At 43.4% G+C, this 23,624-nt stretch overlaps 3 protein-coding genes across 5 annotated transcripts in view; 2 read left to right on the top strand and 1 right to left on the bottom strand.

Moving 5' to 3' along the window:
• The first annotated feature begins 1,874 nt into the window (after positions 1-1,874).
• LOC121721276 (C-type lectin domain family 4 member M-like) lies at positions 1,875-6,517 on the top strand. Of its 2 annotated transcripts, XM_042108072.1 has the most exons (5): positions 1,875-1,957; positions 3,216-3,346; positions 4,005-4,523; positions 4,870-5,021; positions 5,929-6,517. In XM_042108072.1, exons 2-5 carry the CDS (start codon positions 3,268-3,270, stop codon positions 5,992-5,994), a joined length of 816 nt encoding a protein of 271 aa, XP_041964006.1. In that variant the 5' UTR covers positions 1,875-1,957; positions 3,216-3,267; the 3' UTR covers positions 5,995-6,517. The 2 variants fall into 2 exon arrangements, with proteins under 2 accessions (XP_041964006.1, XP_041964005.1); XM_042108071.1 differs by lacking the exon at positions 5,929-6,517 and having other exon boundaries at positions 4,870-5,280.
• Positions 6,518-13,188: 6,671 nt separating this feature from the next.
• Positions 13,189-23,624, bottom strand: part of rbfox1l (RNA binding fox-1 homolog 1, like) — a 13,235-nt gene continuing 2,799 nt past the window's right edge. Inside the window, exons 2-13 of one of the 2 annotated variants that reach the window (XM_042108069.1) lie at positions 21,169-21,405; positions 18,069-18,248; positions 17,901-17,954; positions 17,702-17,794; positions 17,519-17,576; positions 17,244-17,336; positions 17,037-17,105; positions 16,300-16,438; positions 15,660-15,699; positions 15,187-15,260; positions 14,979-15,060; positions 13,189-14,666 (exon numbers count right to left, since the gene is read on the bottom strand). In XM_042108069.1, coding sequence (XP_041964003.1) covers positions 14,622-14,666; positions 14,979-15,060; positions 15,187-15,260; positions 15,660-15,699; positions 16,300-16,438; positions 17,037-17,105; positions 17,244-17,336; positions 17,519-17,576; positions 17,702-17,794; positions 17,901-17,954; positions 18,069-18,248; positions 21,169-21,405 — 1,164 coding nt within the window. In that variant the 3' untranslated portion in view covers positions 13,189-14,621. The remainder of the gene's footprint in view (positions 14,667-14,978; positions 15,061-15,186; positions 15,261-15,659; positions 15,700-16,299; positions 16,439-17,036; positions 17,106-17,243; positions 17,337-17,518; positions 17,577-17,701; positions 17,795-17,900; positions 17,955-18,068; positions 18,249-21,168; positions 21,406-23,624) is intronic. The other variant, XM_042108070.1, reaches the window with a different exon arrangement.
• rps9 (ribosomal protein S9) overlaps positions 21,127-23,624 on the top strand; it is a 9,444-nt gene continuing 6,946 nt past the window's right edge. The window contains exon 1 of the mRNA XM_042108075.1: positions 21,127-21,137. The gene's annotated coding sequence lies outside the window, so the exon portion shown is untranslated. The remainder of the gene's footprint in view (positions 21,138-23,624) is intronic.

The following is a 23,624-nucleotide window of genomic DNA, read 5'->3' as shown; positions in this document are numbered from 1 at the left end:
TGGTCTGCATCTTTTGACCACAGTTACGTATTACAAACACAGTCAAATATATTACATTGAAGTGGCAATGGACACCCATATAGTATATGCCTATATATAATTGGCCCAGCAATGAGAATAATGTTTGGTTTATGAGTTTCACACATTAGACATTGCACTTTTCCCATAAATGAAATGACCATCCCTTGACTGACTTGAATAGAGGCTATGTTGAGCTTTTCCCGTTTCAACTTCAGTCAGGATGGCTGGTCATTTTTAGGGTTATAGAAGTAGGCGTTGTTTGTGAGTTTATTTTTATTCATCTTCTTCTGACCTATAGGATAGTATTGCAGAAAATGAAGTAGAAAAGAATAACTTATAAATGTAATGTCTGTCACATGCTTTAATGGGCATGTTTACAACAACAATGACACATTGCATTTATAAGGCGCTTTTCAAGGGACCTGCAGGCAGTGCAGGAGAGACTGGCGCCACTGGCACTGCTTGCACTGTGAGATCACACACACACACACACACACACACACACACACACACACACACACCCTTCGAGATGCTTTGATGGGCATGCTGGGCCGCGTTTGGGCATTGGGCTAAGGGGCTGCTGCCCCGGGCCGGCCACTAGGTGGCCCCGGCGCGGGATATTTAAAAAAGAAAACAAGTGTCTTATCGTCACCTGTCTTTGCCCGTATCCAGGCGCGCCTGCAGGTGTACGTCCGTACGCACTGTGCGTACCATCACTCAACAACGAGAGAAAATTTACCTTGTGTGTGTGTATATTCACACCATATTGGCCTACCATACCTTTCCAACTATGCACAGTATCCCATTAGTTGCATGCCATCAGGCTATTTACAATTTTCTATTAAGTAAAGTTAGTGAACACTTCAAATCAAAATTAACGCGCACACATGTTTGAGCAGGAGAGAGTACGCACGCAGGCACGCATAGGCTACTTGTTTTCTTTTACTCGGCTTTCTATATGGTTATCAGCACACAATGTTGAGCTAATTCAACTCAATACTCATGGATATCACAAGTTTAAACAACGAAAACAGAAAGGATGGAGGCAGCAAAGCTAGAGGAGCTATTCAAGATGGGCAAGAACAAGGTTGGCTAAGCAATTGGTGTGCTTGTCAGAACGACTGCATTACAGCTGTTTAAAGCCAGACGTTACAGTACGCTATAACACAACTAAAGGTAGCTTTAGCCTGTATAGGGATGTATAAAGTTGCCCAATTGAATAGGTAATTGTAGACGTTGTTGTTGCATTATTGCATGTGGATGTTGTTATGCTATGTATGCACGAACATAAAGGAAAAATACTGTCCACGCGTGAACGTTTTTTTTTTCTTCCGGGGGGGTGATGGGTGTGCGTACCATAGCATTAATTCCTGCAGGCGCCCCTGCCCGTATCAATGCATGCTGTCACAGACAACAATGGCTTCGCATGAGACAATTACGAAATATGAAAGCGGATCTCGAAAAAAGAGAGAGCTTCAGCCAGACGTTCTCAGTAAGGCGCGCCAAAGCCATGGCCGTACGCACTGTGCGTATCAGCCAGGCTACTCAACAACGAGAGAGAATGTCCCCTGTGTGCGTGTATTCACACCAAATTGGCCTAGGCTACCATAACTTCTCAACTCTGCACAGTAGCCTATTCCATTAACTGCATGCCAGTAGGCTATTTACAATTTTCTGTAAAGTAAAGTTAGTAACGTTATCAAAATCAACTTTATGCAGAATATGCATGCGCGCACATTTTGTTTGAGCAGGAGAGATACACAGGCATGCTACAGAAGTTGTAGGCTAGCTTGTTGTTTTCTATGACTATCTATGCTGGTTATCAGCACACAACTCGAGACTCATGGATATAACACGTTTTAAACAACGAAAACAGAAAGGATGGAGACAGCAAAGCGAGAGGAGCTATTTCAAATGGGCAAGCCGCAAGCACAAGGTAGGCAAGATTATTGCTTGTCAAAACGTTAGGCTAGCATTACCACTGTTTAAAGCCATACGTGAACGTAGCCTTCGCTAGAACAAAACTAGGTAACTTTAGCCTTTATAGGGCTATACAAAGTTGTCCAAATAAATAGGTCGTTGTTAGACGTTGATATTGCATGTGGATGTTATTAGCCTGCTACAGTATGTAGGCTACTTTTTAACTGACCAATGCAGGAACCTAACAGGGACAAATATTATCAAAGCGTTGAAAGTTATGTGGGCGCATTCATTCCTGCAGGTGCCCTGTCCACTTTTTTCAAAACGAGGATCAAAATAGGGATAAGTCCACGTCTAGTATAGATTGTATATATACTTTTTTGATCCCGTGAGGGAAATTTGGTCTCTGCATTTATCCCAATCGGTGAATTAGTGAAACACAAACAGCACACAGTGAACACACAGTGAGGTGAAGCACACACTAATCCCGGCTCAGTGAGCTGCCTGCTACAACGGCGGCGCTCGGGGAGCAGTGAGGTGTTAGGTGCCTTGTTCAACGGCACTTCAGCCGCGGCCCACTGGTCGGGGCTCGAACCGGCGACCCTCCGGTTACAAGTCCAGAGTGCTAACCAGTGGGCAACGGCTGCCCTTAAAACTACCCCTACTACCCCTGTCCCTGACAACGTTACCGTTATCGGCTGCGACACCCCCCTTGTTTGTATTTGATGTGGTTGGGCTGTGTGTGTGCGCTAGATTGCGTGTTTCAATGTATTTGACGTCGTGGCTGGCTAGGGCTGCGTGTTACAGTGTATTACAGACAGCGTGTTACAATGCATCATGATGTGGCTGTGTGCGTGCCCGCCAAACTCTAGGCTACAATGTTTCATGAGTTCAGAGTTCGGGAGTTGCATATTTTAGTCTGACCTGGGTACCACTGGCAGTTTTCAAGCCTAAGTTGAAGTAATTGATGGTAATATTTCATGGTTGATTTTTTTGTGTGCATTGCCCCATGTTTGTAGGCTACTTGTTTTTTGTATGTTGGTACAATTGTATGTCGGTTACACGGTTCCACAATATAAATGCAAATTTCATTTTTACATTATGTCTGTCATAATTTAATTGCCTCTCTCTCTCTCTCTCTCTCTCTGTCTTATGTATATTGATAATAATAATAATAATAGTAATATATATTGGAAAAAAAATGGGGGGGCTCGGGGAGATGACCTTAACCTGGCCCTGTGGGCATGTTTACCATGGCAGTTCATGTTCTGCAGGCAGTGGGGGAGAGACTGACACCGCTGGCCCCACTGGTGCCCCAAAGCCCTCATGCTGGTTGGCAGCGGCATGTCTGTGCCTGCTTTGTGCCACCCTCTTCCTGGGCATCACCTCGCTGGGGACATCCACTGTGAGTTACCCCACACAATTACACCCCTTAGCAGCTACCCCTGGAGTTACCCTCGAGTAACCCCTCAGAGTTGCCCCACGTAGCCAAGAGGGCATCAGTCCTGAAGAGCCTAAACAACAGGAGCACACAGATAACATGTGTAGCCAATTCTCTGGTGTACCCCACCTGTGTAAATGACTTTGTGTGAGAGTCACATAATACCACAAATAAGTCATCAGTTTAAGTGTATGATAGATAGATAGATAGATAGATAGATAAATAAATACTTTATTGATCCCCGAGGGGAAATTCAGGATTCAGGATTCAGGAAATTCAGTATGTAGGCCACGATGACACCAGTTAATGTTTGCAATCAGAAGAAAATAGAGCGGACCTGATGACCATTATCATGACTAAATAGGAAACATGAGCATTTCTATTCTACCATTCTGACATGATAGATTAAGAACAGGAACTTCAGAGGAGTTGAATGAGCTGACTACAAGTATGCCAGACAGTGGCTGGCATAAAATGGATATGTGTGGCCTTCCACTGCATCAAATTCAGAACACATATGGAACAAAACTGACCTTAAGTGTCACCTCTTGTGAGCCAGTTCTGTACATGATCATGTGATTAGTCCATCTTGTGTCCCTCTTCTTTCCCTTTTGGCGGTCAGATCACAGAAGCTCTCTGAAGTTCACTCTCCTGAGCCTGGAGCTCAGGGCATTGCGGGAGGCCCTGGCCCTGCTGCAGAGGGAGAACGAAGCCCTTCTGGCCTCCCACGCACAGTCCAGCCACGCGGCCATGGCCAGGGAGCAGCAGGCCCAGAGAGACATCCTCGCCCTGGTCCAGTCCAGAGCGCGGCTGCAGGTAGACGCTGCCCAGCTTGTCCACACCAACCAGCGGCTCCGGGGGGAGCTGGAGGAGGTCAGGGCGTCCACCGCCACGCTGCGCGGAGAACACGGCCAGCTGCAAGAGGCCCAGGGCTGGCTGGAGGCGGAGTGGTCGAACCTGACGGAGGCGTGCGTCCAGCTCCTGGCGGAGAACGTGAGGCTGTCCGAGGGCAGAGCCCTGCAGGCCCAGCAGCACGCCATCCTGGAGAGGGAGACGAGCAGACTCAGGAGGACACTCACCCAGCTGGGACACCTGCCCGCGGTGGAGCGGCACTGTCCTCGGACAGAGCTGGGGACAGAAGGTTAATGACAACAACAGCAACAAGATAAACAACAACTGAAATATTTACAATATTGATGATGATGACGATAATAGTGATAATCATGATGATGGTGATCATTACAACAAAAACTATAAGAAACTATGCACTTGCACTTGCAGTAATCATAATATAGAGTCACTGTGATTACAATAATTATGAAATCATTATCAAATGAGAAAATGAGAAAGAGGAATGACTGTAAAATAGTAACACAAAGAATGAGTTGACTGAAGGAGAGTGTTCCGCAGCTTAGCTGCTGACAACAGGTTTCCTGTGTGTGTGTGTGTGTGTGTGTGTGTGTGTGTGTGTGTGTGTGTCCTGACAGAGCGGGTGTGTACACCCTGCTTGAGGGGCTGGAAGCTTTTTTCGACCCACTGCTATTTCTTCTCTGCGGAGCTGAGGATCTGGAGCAGCAGCCGGATGCACTGCCTCCAGCAGGGTGGCGATCTTGTGGTGATCGATAGCATGGAGGAGCAGGTGCAACAACTCAGCTCATTTTACTTCCATAATGCCAATGGAACTGGCTACACCAGACGGGAGAGTGCTGCGCACATTCCAAAAAATCAAACCAGTCTTCTAAAAAAGTTCTCGCTCGGCAAACGGAACGTCCCTAGAATCTAGAACTCATGAGGGTTCTCTTATTCCAGAGCAGGCTCTTCTTAGACATTTCTGACGAGGGCTTTCAAGGGTGCTTTGCTAATAGGAGTCATTTAAATGGAGTAAAAGCTCTTCCAGCCCTTTAGGATATTCAAAAGATGAATCATGTTAATGCTTATTTAGCAGGCTCTTTTATACGTGGGTGCAATAAAAAAAATTCTCATGTGCACTCACTCTGTAAATCTACATGATCTCAGTATAGCTCTATTAACGTACATTATATATATTTCTTTTAAAACCCTCGGCATATCTAGTTTTCTGGGGAAACTCACTTAAGAATGATAAAAAGCTTTCCCAGCCCTGCAGTGACTATGAGCCATCTAGTGTGAATGAGAGAGCAAGCAGTATATAAATATACACCCCTCTACTGAGTTTGCCAATCAGGCTGCCCACAGCAAGGCTGGCGAGAGTGAATGGCCCTGCTTATGACAGCAAAGCCAACCATAGTGCCCTGTCCAGTCTTCACTCTGCTTAGGACTGCAAAACAAACTATATAATAGTCTTCACTCTCCATACCCATCTGTGAAAAAGCAGACATTACCAGAGTGTGTATTGCAGTTTGTGTGTGTGTGTGTGTGTGTGTGTGTGTGTGTGTGTGTGTGTGCGTGTGTGTGTGTGTGTGAGAGAGAGAGAGAGAGAGAGAGTGTGTCTTTGTCAAGTGCTTGTGAGTGATCAGAGGAATAACAAAGCATTGCATAAGTGTGGTGCATTTGTCGTTTACCTCCAGGAGTACCTCCACAGGCAAACTCCACCGAAGCCCGGAGTATCGGTACTGGGTCGGGCTGAGCGATGAGGACGCAGAGGGGGTCTGGGTCTGGGTGGATGGCAGTCTACCTATGCAGAGGAGGTGGGGGCACTTAGACCAATCTGATTTACATCAGTGGTGACTTCTGATGGCAGAGTACTTACTCTTGTAGTTGGAACATCTTGATTTCTCTCACTGTGTGTGTGTGTGTGTGTGTGTGTGTGTGTGTGTGTGTGTGTGTGTGTTTTCTCAGCTTCTGGGTGATTGGATCTGGAGGAGAGGCTGCTGATAACGACTGTGTTTCCATCCTCAAGGAGACCAGCCCTGTGAAGAACTGGAGGCACGACGCCTGCAGCAAGACATTCAGATGGATCTGTGAGAGCCCAGCACTAGTGGAAACAGCATGAAACACACACACACACACGCACACACACTCAGACACACAGTCTCTCCTCTCTCACACTCTCTCTCTGTTTCTCTCTCTCTCTCTCTTTCACACACACACACACACACACACACACACACACACACACACACACACGACAAGCTCACAAAACATCCATAAATAGAAACACAGACAGCTTTGCGTATTAGCCCAGTTTTGTGAGCTTTATTTATTTACGGGAACATATGTAGAATCTACTTAAGTTTACTTTCATTCTTGACTTAAATTACCATGTTTACATTACTGTGTGCCGCTCTGCACATTTGCAATCTGTGCTGAGTCTTCATGTTCCCTTTACAATATTCATTCTGTCATCCCTTTTCTTTGCCAGATAAACCACAGATGATGTTGTTCAACAGAGCGAGTCTGATTCTTTGTCTTTGGAAAAAAAAAAACACTTTAAACAGGACTCTAGTTCAGCACAGAGTAGCAGCCATTTTATTCATCATCGATTCATACCTGTGTTTGGCCTGGTCGTGGGAACGTGTTACCTTGAAATATTTAAACATGTTCATATAAATATTTATTCACTGCTTGTCTGAGTTTACATTTTTAATGAAGAGCACGAACAGTTATGTACACTTCCTTGCAAAGCAGTGCCTGTGATGGCTTGGTCCTCCCTAACATCTCAACAGATATTCACAACAACCAAACCACCCCCTGGACAGATGAGCTCAAATCTCATGGCCCTAGAAGTACAATGGCCATGTATTGGTCAAGTACAATGGTCATGGTCAAGTACAATGGTCATGTATTCATTAAGGATTTTAGTTCAGTGCTCAGTTCAGCCATACACATTGTTTGAAGTTTCTATTAACCCCAAAACCTTCTCACCTAACCAACCAAACCATGTCACATTGTTGAGATAGGGTTGTAAGTAACACATGCGCACACAGCCATTGCAGCCTTGTTCCCCCTGGCCTGGCCTGCCCTACCAAACCTCTCTTTTATATATAGGCTATTCATATTCATATTCCATATCATATTTATGTTGATATTTTTATATAATGTGGACATGCAATTATGCGTGTCCGTGCAATTATGGAATCTCAGGACTATGCTGCTAAAAACTGGTTTTAGTATGTATGTGGTGGGTATATATGTTATATATATATATGTGGTGGGTATATATGTCATGTGTGTATCATGTGTACAATGACGAAGGTACAAAGGTAAACTAAATCTATGTACCGTAAGTATAGTTCACATGGCGAGGAGGATACACACATATCACCTACTGACATGTGTCCATGTGGACCAAAGTTATATTTGATCCTATTTTATTTTTAACTATTTATTACATTTGTTTCTGTTATAAACATGTTTCATATAATACATGTATATCCAGGTGCTTTTGTATATTCTAAACACAGACAAATCCATTTCCAGTGATGGTTCTCCTGGATCTACTGCAGAATCAGCGGATATGTCAAGAAACAGTGCAGAATGACAACAACAATCCCATCCCAGGATGACCACTTAATTGATCTCCCTTACACACATATCTGTAGACTAGGTCCACTCATCAGCTATTGTCAAATGCTACAAAATTAGCTTGTGGACTGAAAGATACTCTGGCCTGTTTTCAAGCCTGAAAATGACCATAGCAGAGAAAATGACATGACAAAAAAAACATCATTTATTGTGAAACATCAGAGGGAACAGCAATGCGAGACAACAGCACTTGCTTGAGGATACAGCAACTACATGGGTGATTAAATGCAGACAAGCACCACCTCAGTGATGAGAGGATCAGTGGGACGCTCATTTCAAAATTCATGGCTTGGTGTCGTACAAAAACACTAGAATAAAGGTAGACCCAGGAGAGAAAGAGAGCATTTTAGACAGTAAGGTGACTTAGAAAACAAAAGAGGACAGCAATGCATGCAAGAAAATTGAAAATATAGAGAAGGCTAAAGAAGAAGACTAGAAAGGCTAAATATAGATATACTTAAGAAATGAGAGACAGAAATGCATGCAAGAAAATAAAGGTTTTGAGAATATCTATTCTAAGAGACAGCACAAGCAGAAAGCAGTAGCGAAAATGAAGGTTCAAGAAAGAGAGAGGAGACAGCAAGCAGCAAGAAAAATAAAAGGCAAGAAGATTAGGAGCAGCAGCAGAGGATGCCGTCCAGAAAGGAAGGATGAAAATCTACCATGACATGCAAAACAAAAGATATCAAAGACAAAAGGAGGTAAAACAGCAGCACCCGGGCATAACAAGCATGCACAAAAGCCTGCCACTCACAAGTAGGTAAAAATTAGCAGCCTTCAGTGATGGCACTCAGAGAAAGAAACAGCTTTACAGCAGTAGGAACGAGAACAGAGAATGCCAAACGACACAAAGAAGAATAGGGACAGACAAGTCGTTCACAAACACAGAGTTAAAAAACAACCCCGACTGTAGCCTTCAGCTCGGCGGTAACAGAAATAGGCAAGCAACGTTAGGGGGAAGAGCCGTGAGAAGAGACTGTTTCAGTCTCAGTAATTCAACCCCTTCTAAACCAAATCCCCCTGTTCCAACATTGCACGAAAAAAGTGCCTTTCTGTGCACTGCACCACTGAATTGGTCACTCTCTACATACTTGACTGATGCTACTACAAAAACTCAAATTGAAGTTCAAGTTCTGCTATTACTGTGGCCTTGGTTGACTGAATTGAGAAAAGCAAGAGAGAGAAACAGACAGAGAGAGAGAAAGAGACAGAGAGAAGAAATGGAGAAAGCAGAAAATACTAGGAAAATCAGCAAAGCAACAGTCCACGAGAAAGATAATTGGTGAAGAGAGGAGGAAGACAGGGAAGCTTTGATGAGCATAGCCTGGTAAATTAAAAAAGAAAAGATAATTAACATTACATTTTCCATCTGATTAGGCCTTTACAGGGCACCATTTTGTAAGAGGAAATGCAACATCTTGCCAATTAACGTCCATTTATCATAACCTTAGATCCGCTTGGACTAAATATGCACTAATCCTAATGTTACAATCACTTATGAAGAGCCATAGAGTTAATCTGGCACTTGTGACAGCAATTAATTACGGCCTCATAGAATAACAAAGCAGCTAAAGCAAGGATGGGCAAAGGCTTAGCAATGGAAGAAGGGAGCAGACTGGACACCTAGAAAGATGCAAACACATCACAGATGACAGTGAGGACAGGAAAGACAAGAAGAGGAGGAAGAAGGAGGAGGAGGGCAGAGCTGAATAAAAAGAGAGAAAGACAAAGTAGGAAGAAGAAAAGATGAGAAAAGTATAAAAGTAAGATAATGACAAAGGACGAGTCATTCGAAAAGATAAGAGAAAAGTATAAAAGTAAGATAATGACAAAGGACGAGTCATTCGAAAAGATAAGAGAAAAGTATAAAAGTAAGATAATGACAAAGGACGAGTCATTCGAAAAGAAGACTGGAAAAGATGCAAGAGAGAACAGGAGAGGAAAATAAACGCAGAAGATGATGGGGACCTGTGTGTTAATTAAGAAATAGGCAATTGTGAAGTATAAGACAAAGAAAAGCAAGGTGACAAAGCAGTGGTGTAATCAACAACACCTTTTCCATTAGGCTACACAAGGAATTGAGATGAATAGATTGCCTCATGGTAATTATGATAAAAAGCAATCAATAATATATTTACTGTCCTGACATTAATTAATGTTTGATGAGCTATTTGGATTCCCCATTCATATACAATGGTGAGATTTAAGAGAAAAAGCAAAGTCAGCAGCAAAGTCAAACCACACAGGAGAAAAAGCAAGAAAGGCAGAACTGAGAAAGCCTGATAGATAGACAGATATAAAAATAAAACAAAGAGTGAAAGACACATCAGGCAAATAAGAAGAGTATCGCCATGCAACAGGAGTACAGGAAGGAAATGGCAGCGAATGAAGGACAGCGAGAGGAGCCAAAAGAAAACAGCAGCTAAAAAGGGGAGAAGAACAGGCCTACAGGGTCCAGAGAGAGGAGCGGGCGAACAGGAGGCTCGTGAGGGGCCACAGAGTCTATCTAGCACAGACAACAACTCTGCTCATGCCAGCAACAAGCCATTACAACCTCCGTTGTGTTTTGAATGCACAGTTCAAACCTTGCCCAGTCTCAAACCTGCAAACTTGCTGCATCTCGGACTGGGAGGCTGGTGTGTCAGCATGGAGGCTACAACTAATAATGAGTGCTAATGCCTGTGTTAGCACGTCTCTTAAGATGTCGGGAGCAAGTTTTAGCCACTTACTGCAACAGCTACTGCACCAGCTGTAGCTGATTGTAGGATAGATCTGGCCTGGATCAGCACAAGATCACTCAACCCTGATGGATGGGAAAGCAAAAGGACTGAAGACAAGCAGAAGAAGAAAAGCAGAAAGTAAAGCTGAGGGACAAGCAAAAAGAAAAGCACAGAGTAACGCTAAGAGAAAAGCAGAAAGTAAAGCTGAGAGAAAAGCAAAAAGTAAAGAAGAAAGTAAAGCTGAAGGTAAAGAAAATGCAGAAAGAAAAGCAAAAAGAAAACGCAGAGAGAAAAGCTGAGGGGAAAGCAAAAGGAAGTGCAGTAAAAATAAAGCTGAAGGAAAAGCAAAAAGAAAACACAGAGAGAAAAGCCAAAAGAAAAGCAGAGAGAAAAGCTGAGGGAAAAGCAAAAAGATCAGAAAATAAAGCAAAAAGAAAACGCAGAGAGAAAAGTAAAAGAAAATGCAGCGAGAAAATCTAAGGGAAAAGCAAAAAGAAGAGCAGAGAGAAAAGTAGAAAGGAAAGCAAAATGAAAAGTAGAAAGTAAAGCTAAACTTTGCAGGACACTGGGGTTTCGTTTTACGATAAGAGCGTCATTGTATCATTTATATGTAAATCCTTTTATGCAAAACTATGCAAGTTCAAGTTTCTGGTAACATGTGGTAGCTACGTAGCTGATTGACAAAAGAATAATTAAGAAGAGCTAAGAAATCAGTAATGTAGCAGTCCTGTGGCACAGCTTAGAGAGGTCAAGAGCCGAGCATGCAGGGGAAAGAGTAGAGCGAGAGAAAGCCAAGAACCCAGAGTGATGAAGATCAGCAGAGAGGGCCGGTGTAGGAGGGGAAACAAAGAGAAACAGAGAGAAAGATCAAAACATGCAAATAACATGCAGAGAGGAGAAACAGGTGGTGATTAAAGTCAGAAATCGGATGTTTAAAAATAGAGATTTGTTAACAATGACAGATATCTGAAAAAGCGAAAGTGTGTTAAGAGACAGTAAGGACAATGGACAGAGCTAGGGCAGATAAATAAGATAAATGTTTGATCTCTCTAAACAGATATAGGTGTTTTAGAGGTAGGCTATAGGTGAAAGACAATACTTCTGGACAGTGGACTGTATCATCAGACCATAAGCTTTTTAAAGTGTCATATCCAATTCAAGTGTGTTTGTGGCTTCTGAAGAACTTCTGGGCTTGTTGATTTTTGTAGATTTGCACTAGTTGGTCATTTTGGCAGATGAAAACCTGGTTCAAAGCACGAAAACGCAAGGGGTTGTAAGCCACCACAGCCATTAGAAGCATGAAGCCTGGAGCCAGGTGGAGAAATAGATTTCTAGAGACAGCCAGGAGACAAGGGAAGAGGGAGCTGAAGGACAGCACTAAAATAGGGAGGCGAAAGTGAGCAAAGCAAAACGCAGAAAATGATAATAATGGAAAATGGGGAAAGCAATTATAGGAAGGAAATAAGGAAGAAAGAAAGAAATCCATATAAGGACAGAAAAAAGGAAAAGCACAGCACTCAGATCACAGAAGTTGGAAAAAAGAAATGGGAAAGTGAAGGTCTAACACGAGAAATGAGCCAAACGCAGAGATGAACAACAGAAAACGACCGAGAGAGAGAAAGAGAAGGAGAAAGAGAAAGCCATGGAGAAGGGATGGGTACAACTCTCACATGTGTGTTCCATTGTCCCTTCAACATTTAAGCTTGAGCACTGAATAACTTGATTTCTATCATATATGATGTATATGTAGATGTATATGTCCTATATTTCTATTTTGATACATACATGTTCTATATTTCAGTCTTGCACTTTAATTTAATGTTTATTGTCTATGGCTATGTCCATAGTATGTCTATGTCTGTATTTAAAGCATGTCTATGTCTGCATGGGAAAGTAAGAAACGAAATTTCAATTCTTTGTATGACCAGTGCATGTAAAGAAATTGACAATAAAAGCCGACTTGACTTGACTTGACTTGATATATCAAGTCAGGTCATCGTTATCTCCTAGACATTAAATACAAGCATAATAGATATGCTAATTAATCCATCCAAATAAAATATGTAAAATATTACATATTCACATTATTAGTCACATTATGAAAAAGCACATTCATTTAGTAATGATACAATGCAATATTATGTTTTGTTTAAATATTGTCAATAAATGGCTAAATTGCAAGTAAATGTAATGTTTTTTACCATATCTTAATTTCATACCAATGTTGAAGTGTTAATTTAATAAATAATATAAAATCTCTATAAATGCTTATCTGTTAGCTGACTGATGGAACCTGGCTAATCACTTGTTTTCCAACCAGAGAGATGCAAGCTCAGAGAGCTACAGAGACATGCTCAGGGAGAATGATGCAGGAGAGGATGCTAAGAGAGAAGACCAGAACAGCAAGGGACTGAGGAGTAGCTACCATAGACACCAGGAAAGAAGGGACTGAGGAGTAGCTACCATAGACACCAGGAAAGAAGGGACTGAGGAGTAGCTACCATAGACACCAGGAAAGAAGGGACTGAGGAGTAGCTACCATAGACACCAGGAAAGAAGGGAAGGAAAAGAAAAGAAAGGAGATAGGATGACAAAAGAAGGTTTTATTGAGAGAAATAAACAGCAGAGTCACAAAGACATTGAAGTATGTACAGTGTCCAGACAGCAGCTGACTACAGAACAGATACAAGTTCAGCTGACCCAGCATGGACATACCATAGGGCCAACAGAGGTGCGCTCAGTTTTGATATAATGGAGGTAAATGTGTTTTGCTTTAAATTTTCATATTTCTTTTGAAATATTTCTTTACATTTGTGTGTGAAGATTTCAAATTGTTTGGTTTAAACTGTAAACCTTCACCCGGCGTCCATATTTGTTCACCAAGAACTATCTCTTCAGATCATTTGTGTTGTTTGTAAATGGTCACAGTAAACTCAAAGCAAGCGAAACCATGTTTGAAAATATTGCCGAATGATTGCTGTTTATAATGATTGCTATTTGGAACACACCACTGAACCTGATCTGTTCCTGTTTAAACTGCTATTTGGGGAGAAAAGGGGGATGAAGTATGACAAAGCAGAAAGAGGTACACAGAAGGAAAGAAAGAATTAAAGGAAAATAAACAGAAATAGAAATAAACGATAGCAGTAGTCTTGACACCAAAGAGAAAAGTTAGTGACATTTGCTTGGCACCAAACAGCCATTTAAAATATTGCACATAAGAACCCACAGCCTCTCAGCATCTTTTTAAAAGCTTGTTACTTGGCTGAACTACAAATACAAGAGGAGTGTAAAAACAGCACTATGTTGAAGTGTGAACAACAACAGTTTAAATCAGAGGTAGATTTACAGAGTTCGGCTGAGGTGTGTGTCTGACGCACTTCCTCTGCACCTGTGCAGTTGCTGTATCTCGCAGTTTGTCATTTTCTGAGCACTTTGTCATTTCACACTCAAACACACAATCACACACACACACACACACACACACGACAACAAACCCACCCGTATAACACACAAACAGTGCCCTAAACATGTCACAAAGACAATCATCAAAAATAACTTGATCTTTTAAGGTTGTATAAAATGCATTATCCTACTGTTTGGCTCTTGGAGGAGAGAACTGTGTCTTAAAAACAAACTGTACAAAATGAACCCCTGTAAAGTTGTGTCTACCAAATGCCTGTAGAGCAGAGCATTACCCTCAGTCTGAGCCAAACAGCTGATCTATGGGTTATGGAGGGATTGGAGTATTTAGGGCGCCTCTATCAAACACAGATCTTCCAAAGTTCTGTTTTAAATAATTATCCTTAGTCATAAATAATGTCACCCTTTCTTTGGTACTAGAATAAATACTTTTCAATTTCCCTACAGTATGTACAGTCACATTAGAGTCTTTTTTTGGGGGGGAGGGGTTTACAGAGGAAATTACACCGCCATTTCCAGCACACACTTTCAGCACCTGTTGTTGGTTGCGCCACGACATAAACGCAGGCCTAAACGCGGGGCTGCCTTGGTGCTCAGTAGGGAGTGAAACGGTTGTAGCCTCCTCTGTACAAGCTTGCCTGTCAACATAACAGATTAAAAACGACAAAATAGACATTACTACTCTGTAAAAAAATCAAGAGGCAAGATTTGAAACATTGACACACAGAAATTAATCCTCACATGACTGATTGACATATGGTACCGACAGAAAATAAAAAATAAAAAAAACTCTGAAGGTCAATTTGCTGTCTTATTGCTTGTTGCTATGGTTACAAAGGGTCTCAGCTGTGGCCTCCCGCAGACCAGTGAGTGTGAAATGCATAGACGCCTGTACAAACTGATTAAGTAGATACATAAATAAAGATGAAAATACAACTCTAAAATCGCACCATGGTTCCAACTCCATACGTTGCTGTTGGTCCAACAGAATGGTGATAGGGGTCTGTAGTTGAGGCGTACACACGTCCATACCTACAGTAGGAAATGAGATGGGCATTCATTTATCTGTGTAAAAAATTATTTAAAAACACTTATGGTGTTGATCCCAACGTGAGGGACAGTCTTTCTGCTGATGAGGACAGTTACCCAGTTACTTACCCATCACTGTAGGCTGCTGTGGTGGCTGCTGAGGCAGATTGAGCTACTCGGTATGCTGCAGCAGGATAGCCTCCCTAGAGAGATGGAGAGGAGGGGAAACAGAGAGAGAGAGAGAGAGAGAGAGAGTGAGTGAGTCAGAGGGAGAAAGAGTTAATGAGATGTGGAGCGAGCGAGAGAGAGAGAGAGAGAGAGAGTGAGTGAGTGAGTGAGTGAGTGAGTGAGTGAGTGAGTGAGTGAGAGTGAGTGAGTGAGTGAGTGAGTGAGTGAGTGAGTGAGTGAGTGAGTGAGTCAGAGGGAGAAAGAGTTAATGAGATGTGGAGAGAGAGAGAGAGATAGAGAGAGAGAGAGAGAGTGAGAGAGAGAGAGAGAGAGAGAAGTCAGAAGATGGAGGAGAATGATAAAAGAGATGCTGGTCCACAACTAGTTGGAGTGAGTGAGGTGTTGCCATGGCAGTAGCTGTTTCATTGACTTACATAAACTTCAGTTCCATACAGCCCGTCCTGATACACTACACTGGTGAACACACAGAGGAGAGAGCATCACATCACCACTCACTTAAATCATGCACACATCAAACATGTAGCCCAAACAAAACCTCACAGAGACAGCAGAGGCTTTAAAGGTGTAGTCTACAATCCTGTTACCTCACAGAGCCAGCAGAGGCTTTAAAGGTGTAGTCTACAATCCTGTTACCTCACAGAGCCAACAGAGGCTTTAAAGGTGTAGTCTACAATCCTGTTACCTCACAGAGCCAGCAGAGGCTTTAAAGGTGTAGTCTACAATCCTGTTACCTAACAAAGGCAACAGAGGCTTTTAAAGGTGTAGTCTACAATTCTGGTGAAAGGCTGTTGGTATTTCAGCTCAACAGCCAGTAAAATGACACCCTTTCCTTCCGTGCTCCTAAGGCACCTGGGTTTGTTTTTCATTTACAGAGCCAGGAGTGTATATATATATATTTTAATTGTGTAAGAGAAATATGAATGGACAGGTAGAAGACCATGGGTTTGACAATAAGTGAATTAGAGTACACTCATACATAACTTCAGTCAATAATAGGCTACTCTATCCGTCGTCTACTATAAATGACTTTCAGTGGAACTGCTATGAACTTACCCTGGATAGCCTGGGACAGCAGTGGGTGTGGCTGCAGCGGCTGAGCGAATGGTGTTGTAGACGGCTCGGCCACGCCCCCGTAAGGCGGGGCCTCTGTATGCCAAAGTGGGTGTAGGCACAGGATATGGGAAACTGGCAACTAAGAACAGAAAGAGTGGTCATGAGGATGTGAGGGAGGATGTGACAGGATACAGGACGCTACATCACATATTACATGCAAATGAAAAAGCAGACAAAGGTTTCGTAACACAAGGCATGGATGGGTCAGTGCTTAGGGCAAGACTACGATGCAAATTCAGCCAAATCAACATAACTATATATCAACATATCCACTGCGTGTGTAGTTATATTTAAGACACAAGGGTCACTAGTGTGTCTGAGTAAGCTGTAGCCAACCCTTAATAGTTTGTTATTGTGTGTGTGTGTGTGTGTGTGTGTGTCTGGAGGGGGGGGGGGGGTGCACTCTGCAAATCAGAGAAGTAGTCTGGTGATGATGAGGAAGGGAGAGAAATGAACTGAGAGCTGATATTTTAATGAGGTATTACGGATATGTTTAGTTATTATTGGATATCATTACGCATATTATAGATTATTACATGTATAGCAGTGTGCATTATTACACATTTTTAGGGTTTGGGATTTTGGGATGCCCCAGCCGGAGGGTCTGAATGAGGGGCAGTGAGAGGCGTCTGTGAGGTCCAGAGTTGTAGAATGGTGCTGGGGGTAGACTGACTGACCTGTGTAGAGCTCAGGGCCTCCCATCCCATACATGGCTCCCATCACTGGGTTGATCTTCCAGCCTGTGGCTGAGGGAAGAGAGGAGAAGAGAGAGAGGGGAGGGAAAAGGAGAGAGAGAGAGAGAGTGTGAGAGTCATTAAGATAGCAAAGGGGGGGGGGGGGGATGGCGGGGGGCGCTGTGGCGCAACTGGTGGCAGCGCCCGTACCATAATCGGGTCCACATGCCCACGGGGACCCCGGTTCGAGTCCAGCCTGGGTCATATCCTGTTCCCACCCCGGCATTCTCTCCACTGTCCTGTCTGATTAAAGGCATAAAAGCCCCAAAAAGATATTTAAAAAAAAAAAAAAAGATAGCAAGAGTGAGAGACTCTCTGTGTGTAGAGAGTCCATGCCTGTTGTCTGTTTGTGTATGTGTGTGTGTTTGTGTGTGTATGTGTTCGTGCGTGTGTGTATGTGTTAATACATTAGAGTGTATCCTTACCATTCACCATTGGAGTCTGGGGCTTCTTAGTGACAACTCTGGCTGTAGCGTTGTTCACCTGCATGAGCAAGACACAAAACAACAAAAGACTCTCAGACAATTAAGAATAAGACACAAGCCACTTTAAAACGTCATCAGTATGACACGATCGTCAGGACTGCAGAGGCCTTCTCTTCCTCTCACCTCGATCTTCCTCCCCTCAACAATGGTTCCGTTGAGTTTCTCCCGTGCTCGATCTGCCTCCATAGCGCTCTCAAAGGTCACGAACCCAAAGCCCTGCGTGGGGTGAGAGAAAAAAAAAAAGATACGCAGAGATGAGGAAGAGAGGAAGAGAAAGATGAGGTGAAGTGAAAAATGGCGACTCTTGTCACTTCTTGTTCACCTTAGATCCTCTCTCATTAAAGATGATCTCCACATCCAGGATCTTGCCAAATTGCTGAAAGACATCAAGCCATCACGTCCTGTTACTGATTGCTAACTGTGGTATGTTACTATAATAACAGTGTTGTGAGGGACTCGGTGTCTGTCTGCGGAGGCCTCGGTCTCCTACCCCAAACATCTGCCGCAGGTCCGGGTCGCGGAAGCGGAAGGGGATGTTGGAGACGTGCAGCCGTTTGGGCTGGGCTTTGCCAGACCCCTCCTCATCACTCCCACTTCCTGCTCCGCCCCCCGATGACACGGAAACGCTCAGAGATTGAGGGTCAGAGGTGACTGGAGCCAAGGAGTCATCCTGGCGGAGGGAGAAATGGTAGAGACGGAGGGAGGGATGGAGCGAGAGAGGGAGTGGAAGAGCGGAGAGGTGGAGAGATAGAAAAAAGAGGAGATCAGTTAGAGGGGGAGAGTGAGGGAGATATTTGTTTACCATTGCCACACTTCATAAAACAATATGTTCTAGTTTTTGCACTAATTTTAAAAATGTATTTAAGATTTTTTTACTAGACATTCGCAATAAAAGTTTCAGCATAGCATTGCACTGGGAGTGCACCATCTTAGAGTGATCACAAACAAGTCCAACAGAGCATTCCCCATCCAGTGTTTCCTCTCAAGCAACGTGAGGAGGCGTCAACAAGTCTCCATTTTAGTGAGGCGTCCACATACATGCCCGTTAGAAAAGAATGACCTGGACAAATTCAGCTCAGAAATTATCTTTACACTTGACATTCAGAATGTGTCATTATTTCTATTGTTTTACAGTGTGTGTCTAATCCACTCACTTAAACCTAATTCACAAATCAGTGGTGTGTAAGCCACAGCCTCATCAACACAGACCTAGAGGGGAACTGCAACTCATTGCTATATTGTAAATATTTACAATATAATCAGTGATATCAGGAAGCATTCCCTAGAATAGGAACTTTTTTTGTAACACCAGTAAAATGTCCTCATGCAAATCAACCCATATGAAAGTAATGTGTGCGTCAAACCCAAAACATCCAACCCATAATGCACCACGATGCCAGTGTGTGTCACAACCTATGTCATCAAACTCCACATAACTGTTACACCGTCAAAATCCAGGAGATTAAAGAAACCCAAAGAGAAAGATGAAAAATGTATTAAAACATTGGTGAGCGTGAGCAGAAAAAAAAAGAGGTCCAAAAAAAAGAAAAAGGAAAAGTGAGAGAAAAACAAGAAAAAGGCAAAAAAGAAAATCCTCTAGAAGGGCAGGCTGGACAGAGTGAGGTGAATTAGCTGCTTGAGGAACAGACCCTTTATGCAGAAAAGACCAACACTTTTATTAGCTTAGCCTACAGTGAGGAGAGAGCAGTGAGAGAGGAGAGGTAGAGAGACCAGATGGAATGATAGAGGAGAGAGAGAGAGAGAGAGAGAGAGAGAGAGAGAGGATGGGGGGAGAGTAGGGTGCAGAGATAGAAAGAAAGAGCATGAATGAGTTGATTTTTAGTGCTTGCTCTTTGATAGCCTGCAGAACTTTGTGTTGATTACCATAGCCGCTCAATGAATTCCACCGCACATCTCTACCCCTGATGCATTTGTCTTCATCAGTGGGGGCATTTCTGTTGCGGTGGGATCCATTCGGAGCGAATGGTGAACACGGCAAAGTCTATGCAACACGGACACCAAAGGCTAAGTACTGAAACCCAGCTGAGTCACACTCAAGGAAACAACCAGAGGAGTGCAGAGAAGAAAAATAAAATGATGGAGGGAAAAAAATAAAATCAAATCAAATGAAATGAGTGGCACAGGAAGTGATCAGCTGCGCAGGCAGACAGTTGCGCAAAAAGCTGAGAGGTGGGTGGGCTAGGGGGTGAAAGTTCACAGGTCAGTCTAGGGTCACGGTGCTGCTTTTCTGGCAGAGGTTAAAGTTAATTACCCAAGATTCCGAAGGAAGGGGACTTGTATTAATAGGGACAGGAAACACAGCAGGGTAGACACACGAATATTGCATCATGTACACACACACACACACACACACACACGCCCACACGCACACACACATACACATAAACACACTGCGTTTATAACACGTAGGCTTGCCATTGCCATCTACAGTGGTTGAATGTCACACAAACACTATCGAAACCTTGTCCTCACACACGCAAAAACGCAGACACAATCTTAAGTGGCAGGGCTGGATTTGGGGGGGGGGGGGGGGGTGACACAGGGGGAGGAAGAGGGGGTGGAGGGAGGGTGGGAGGAGGGGAGGGAGACAGTGGGGGGTAGGGGTTCAGTTGGGTGGTGCTATCATGTCACGATGCAAAGTGTTTTCTGAACCTGGGCGATATTTCGGTAGGGGGGATCTTCTGGTCTGCCGCCCCCCTCCTGGGCGACGTCTCAATGTCCGAAAATCAGGAGCAAGTAATTCTGGCAGTCTAGTGGTGGGATATATAATACATTTGACTATAAAATATCAGCAGTGAGGAGGCATCACAGCTATGGTATCTGCTTCAGACGCCCACATACTGTTTACACTGAAAATGCCATTTAAATCAGAAAAAGAAAACAAAAACCAGAGAACATGAGTTTGCTAAAACACACATTATGTGAAGATGTGTGGTGTAAAGTTTGGCTGTGTGGGAGAGAATGCTTTTGGACATAATTCTCAAAATATACAATTTTCATTTTTTTCATTTTCAAGTTTTAAAAATGCCAGAGAGAGAGAGAGAGAAAAAAAGAAATCACATACAAATGTTACATGACCCCTTACTTTGCTCAACAGGGACATTTGTTTTCCTGAAATATAACATGTGTGGCGTTCACCTGTTGTTTCTATGTACTGCCCTGTATTTATACAGTGTCATCTGTTGACAGCTGTTGCTTTGTATCAGACTATTCCACAGCGCTGGACTGCCCTGCGTCTCTCCTCTCCTGTCCTCTCTCAGCGCCAGCTGGGATTGCCTTACATGGCCACTACAGGGAAGGTGGTGTGCTATAAATAGCTCACACTGGACCCGACAGGGTGGTCTCCGCTTCCCCAGATAGAGGCTGGCTCAGAACAGATTAGGCCCGGATCTGGCGCGACCCCTGAACTGGAACTGGTCCCGGTGTGTGGCCTGAACCTGGCTCAGGTCTGGTGCTTATCCTGTTCCAATGTCAGCTGCTATGTGGGGTGTGTGTCCGTACACCCCTCCCCCACTCCCACCCCCAAACCTTCCGATTGGTCACAGACATGCCGGGTGGCTTCCTCTTACCGCGCCATTGGCTGAGAGTGAGTCTGGGACCTCGTGCTGGGAGCTCTGGAACACGCGGAGCTGGTGATGCTCCTGATAGTCTGCGCTGGGGTGGGCGGGGCTGAAGTCCAGGGGCGGGAGCCTGCCAGCAGGTGCGGGAGGGCCCTGCCCAGGAGGAGGGTAGGATGGGGGTGGGGCATACACCTGGGGGAGGGTGGGGTCACCACTGGTTGGACCCCCCTCCTGGGTGGGGGTACCCTGAGGAGAGGAAGAGGAATGGTATGGTGACAATCTGTGACTGAAAAAAATGAAAAGAAAACCTATCTGTTCTGTGTTTGTTTGTCAACAACATCAACAATGACACGATTCTAACCTTTGACTTACGTATGTTATAGACAACGTGCTCAAGAGTGGAAGACAGTTTGAGAACATTATAATCTTGTGAGAGCTGGGCCGAGATGACATACAAGTCCCTGACACTCAGTTGATCATTTAATTTAAGAAGTGGTATTTCATGCTAGAATAAAGACAATTGCAATTATATTGGTTAAATATGCCAAACAATATCATTACAACATCATTATCATGGTCTCATTTAAATACACCCTCCAAGCCACTTTTGCTGTGTTGTGATTTCAGATGAGAACAGTTCGACACAAAATACAAGAGAGTATGCCAGCATGGACAACACTCCAGAGAATCAACCTCATTCTCCCATCAGAGCAATCCTAAGTCATTTCTAAATTAAACATCACCATGACATTATTTACTGAACCTTAACATTCTAAAGTAATTCTATACATATCAGATGTTTACTTGACTTCCCAATGTTGACCTCTCTCCCAAAACAAATTAAACATTTTGTTTTTAATATTGGGACTTCAGTTGAGTTTAAGCTTCATTTCTGAATCACACATTCATTTCCATGTTCAATCAGCTGCCTGACAAATGCACACAGTTAAATACAGTACAGGTAAACAAGTCAAGGAATACATACTCTCTCTGCAATTACTTCTCTACAGCAACCAAAGTATGCAGGTGAGCAAAATAAAATATGTTCTTTACAACTACAAGACCAAAGATGACAAAGGAGCAGAGCCAGACTAAAAGATGAAGATCTTACCCCCTTACAGCATTCCACTCTCTGTGTTAGACCCAACAGCAGCTGACGCATGCTTTAATGCTTGTCCCCCCTCCCGCCCACCATAACATAAGCCCCCCCCCCCCCCGGTGGCCAATCACAGGCCTGTTTGGCCGGGCACAGAGAGGGTTTCTCGCCAGCTGCGGTCAGTTGTGCCTGTCAATCATCTTCCCTCCCCCAGACACTCAGCACAAGGCTAAGAGCCCCGGAGAGGACGGACGGGATGCAGACTTTTAAGACTTGGCCCATCTTTAATCTAATCTCCGTGCGGTGACATGAACGTTAAACAGCCTCTGTGCAATTACTCTATCAGACAAGAGAGCAACCAAAATGTATTTATAAAGCATTTAACAGAACTGTTGTCACTTAAATATGTCAAGATGCCAGCTCCCAGATAGAGGGCCTACCTACGTTTCCTATGGGACATTCACAGGATAATTTACCATTATGGAGTTTGTGGTATGCTTCAAATGCATCATCATCATAGCTATGGCTAAAAACAGCACATTCTATAGCCTATCTCTCTTCCCAAGTATTCCTTATATTTTTATCTTCCAACTCTCTAACAGGTGTGCCTCTGAATCTGTTCTGGAGTCAGCCACTTCTAGAAGTTTATCATAATAGCTCATTATAATAGCTACATAATAAAATATAGTTCAACTTTTAATATCGTCCGAAGATGATGGAATTGGCACATCACTTGAAAGTCTAAAACTGCATGCTTATTCCGCACCATTAAGATACAGTAGGTCACAGAAAATAAGATTTACGCATGTGGCCTAGAGATGTTAGCCTGGAAAAATCCAAACTCATTCACAAAGTGAATAGAGTCTGGTGACTCTGGATTGGGAAACGTTTGCAACACTTGCATTGCGACGAGCACTAACTTTAAAATCATTGGTCCAGCCTTACCAATCACATTGATCAGAGATTCCGAACGTTACTTCCTACTTCGCATAAACTTTACAAACTGACAATAAACAGCATCAACAGTCAGGAAACAATGTATGTGGGTCTGCCTTTGCTGTAAATACATTTCTGCATTTTTCCAAATGCATATTTTGACGTTTGCAGATGTTGCTGATTCTGTTTATCACAATAAGTTTCGGCTTTGTCTTCCCCTCTCGTTACTGATTGGTCTGACATTTTTTTTGTCTGAGGGATACGGTTATGAACTATGGTGTTCCAGACTAGATCTCCCTGAAAGAAGACCTAGATGGGCAGGGCCAGGCTAGATGTGGCCTAGTCTAGAAAAAATCAATGCACAAGAAACATGACTGATTCCACCTTGTGTTCTTCTCTCTCCACATTTTATCTGATGATATTTAAATGTGAC

This window comes from Alosa sapidissima, chromosome 10 (genome assembly GCF_018492685.1).
Source record: "Alosa sapidissima isolate fAloSap1 chromosome 10, fAloSap1.pri, whole genome shotgun sequence".
Taxonomy (NCBI): domain Eukaryota; kingdom Metazoa; phylum Chordata; class Actinopteri; order Clupeiformes; family Clupeidae; genus Alosa; species Alosa sapidissima.
Note: the sequence above shows the minus strand (reverse complement) of the source record. Positions and strands in the feature narration are given on the sequence as shown.

What these genes read in the sequence shown, in the direction of transcription:
- LOC121721276 (XM_042108071.1), top strand. Translation starts at nt 3,268, where the DNA reads ATGCTGGTTGGCAGCGGCATGTCTGTGCCTGCTTTGTGCCACCCTCTT. An exon ending in CCTCGCTGGGGACATCCACT is followed by an intron (nt 3,347 to 4,004) that starts GTGAGTTACCCC and finishes TTTGGCGGTCAG; the next exon opens with ATCACAGAAGCTCTCTGAAG. An exon ending in GACAGAGCTGGGGACAGAAG is followed by an intron (nt 4,524 to 4,869) that starts GTTAATGACAAC and finishes GTGTCCTGACAG; the next exon opens with AGCGGGTGTGTACACCCTGC.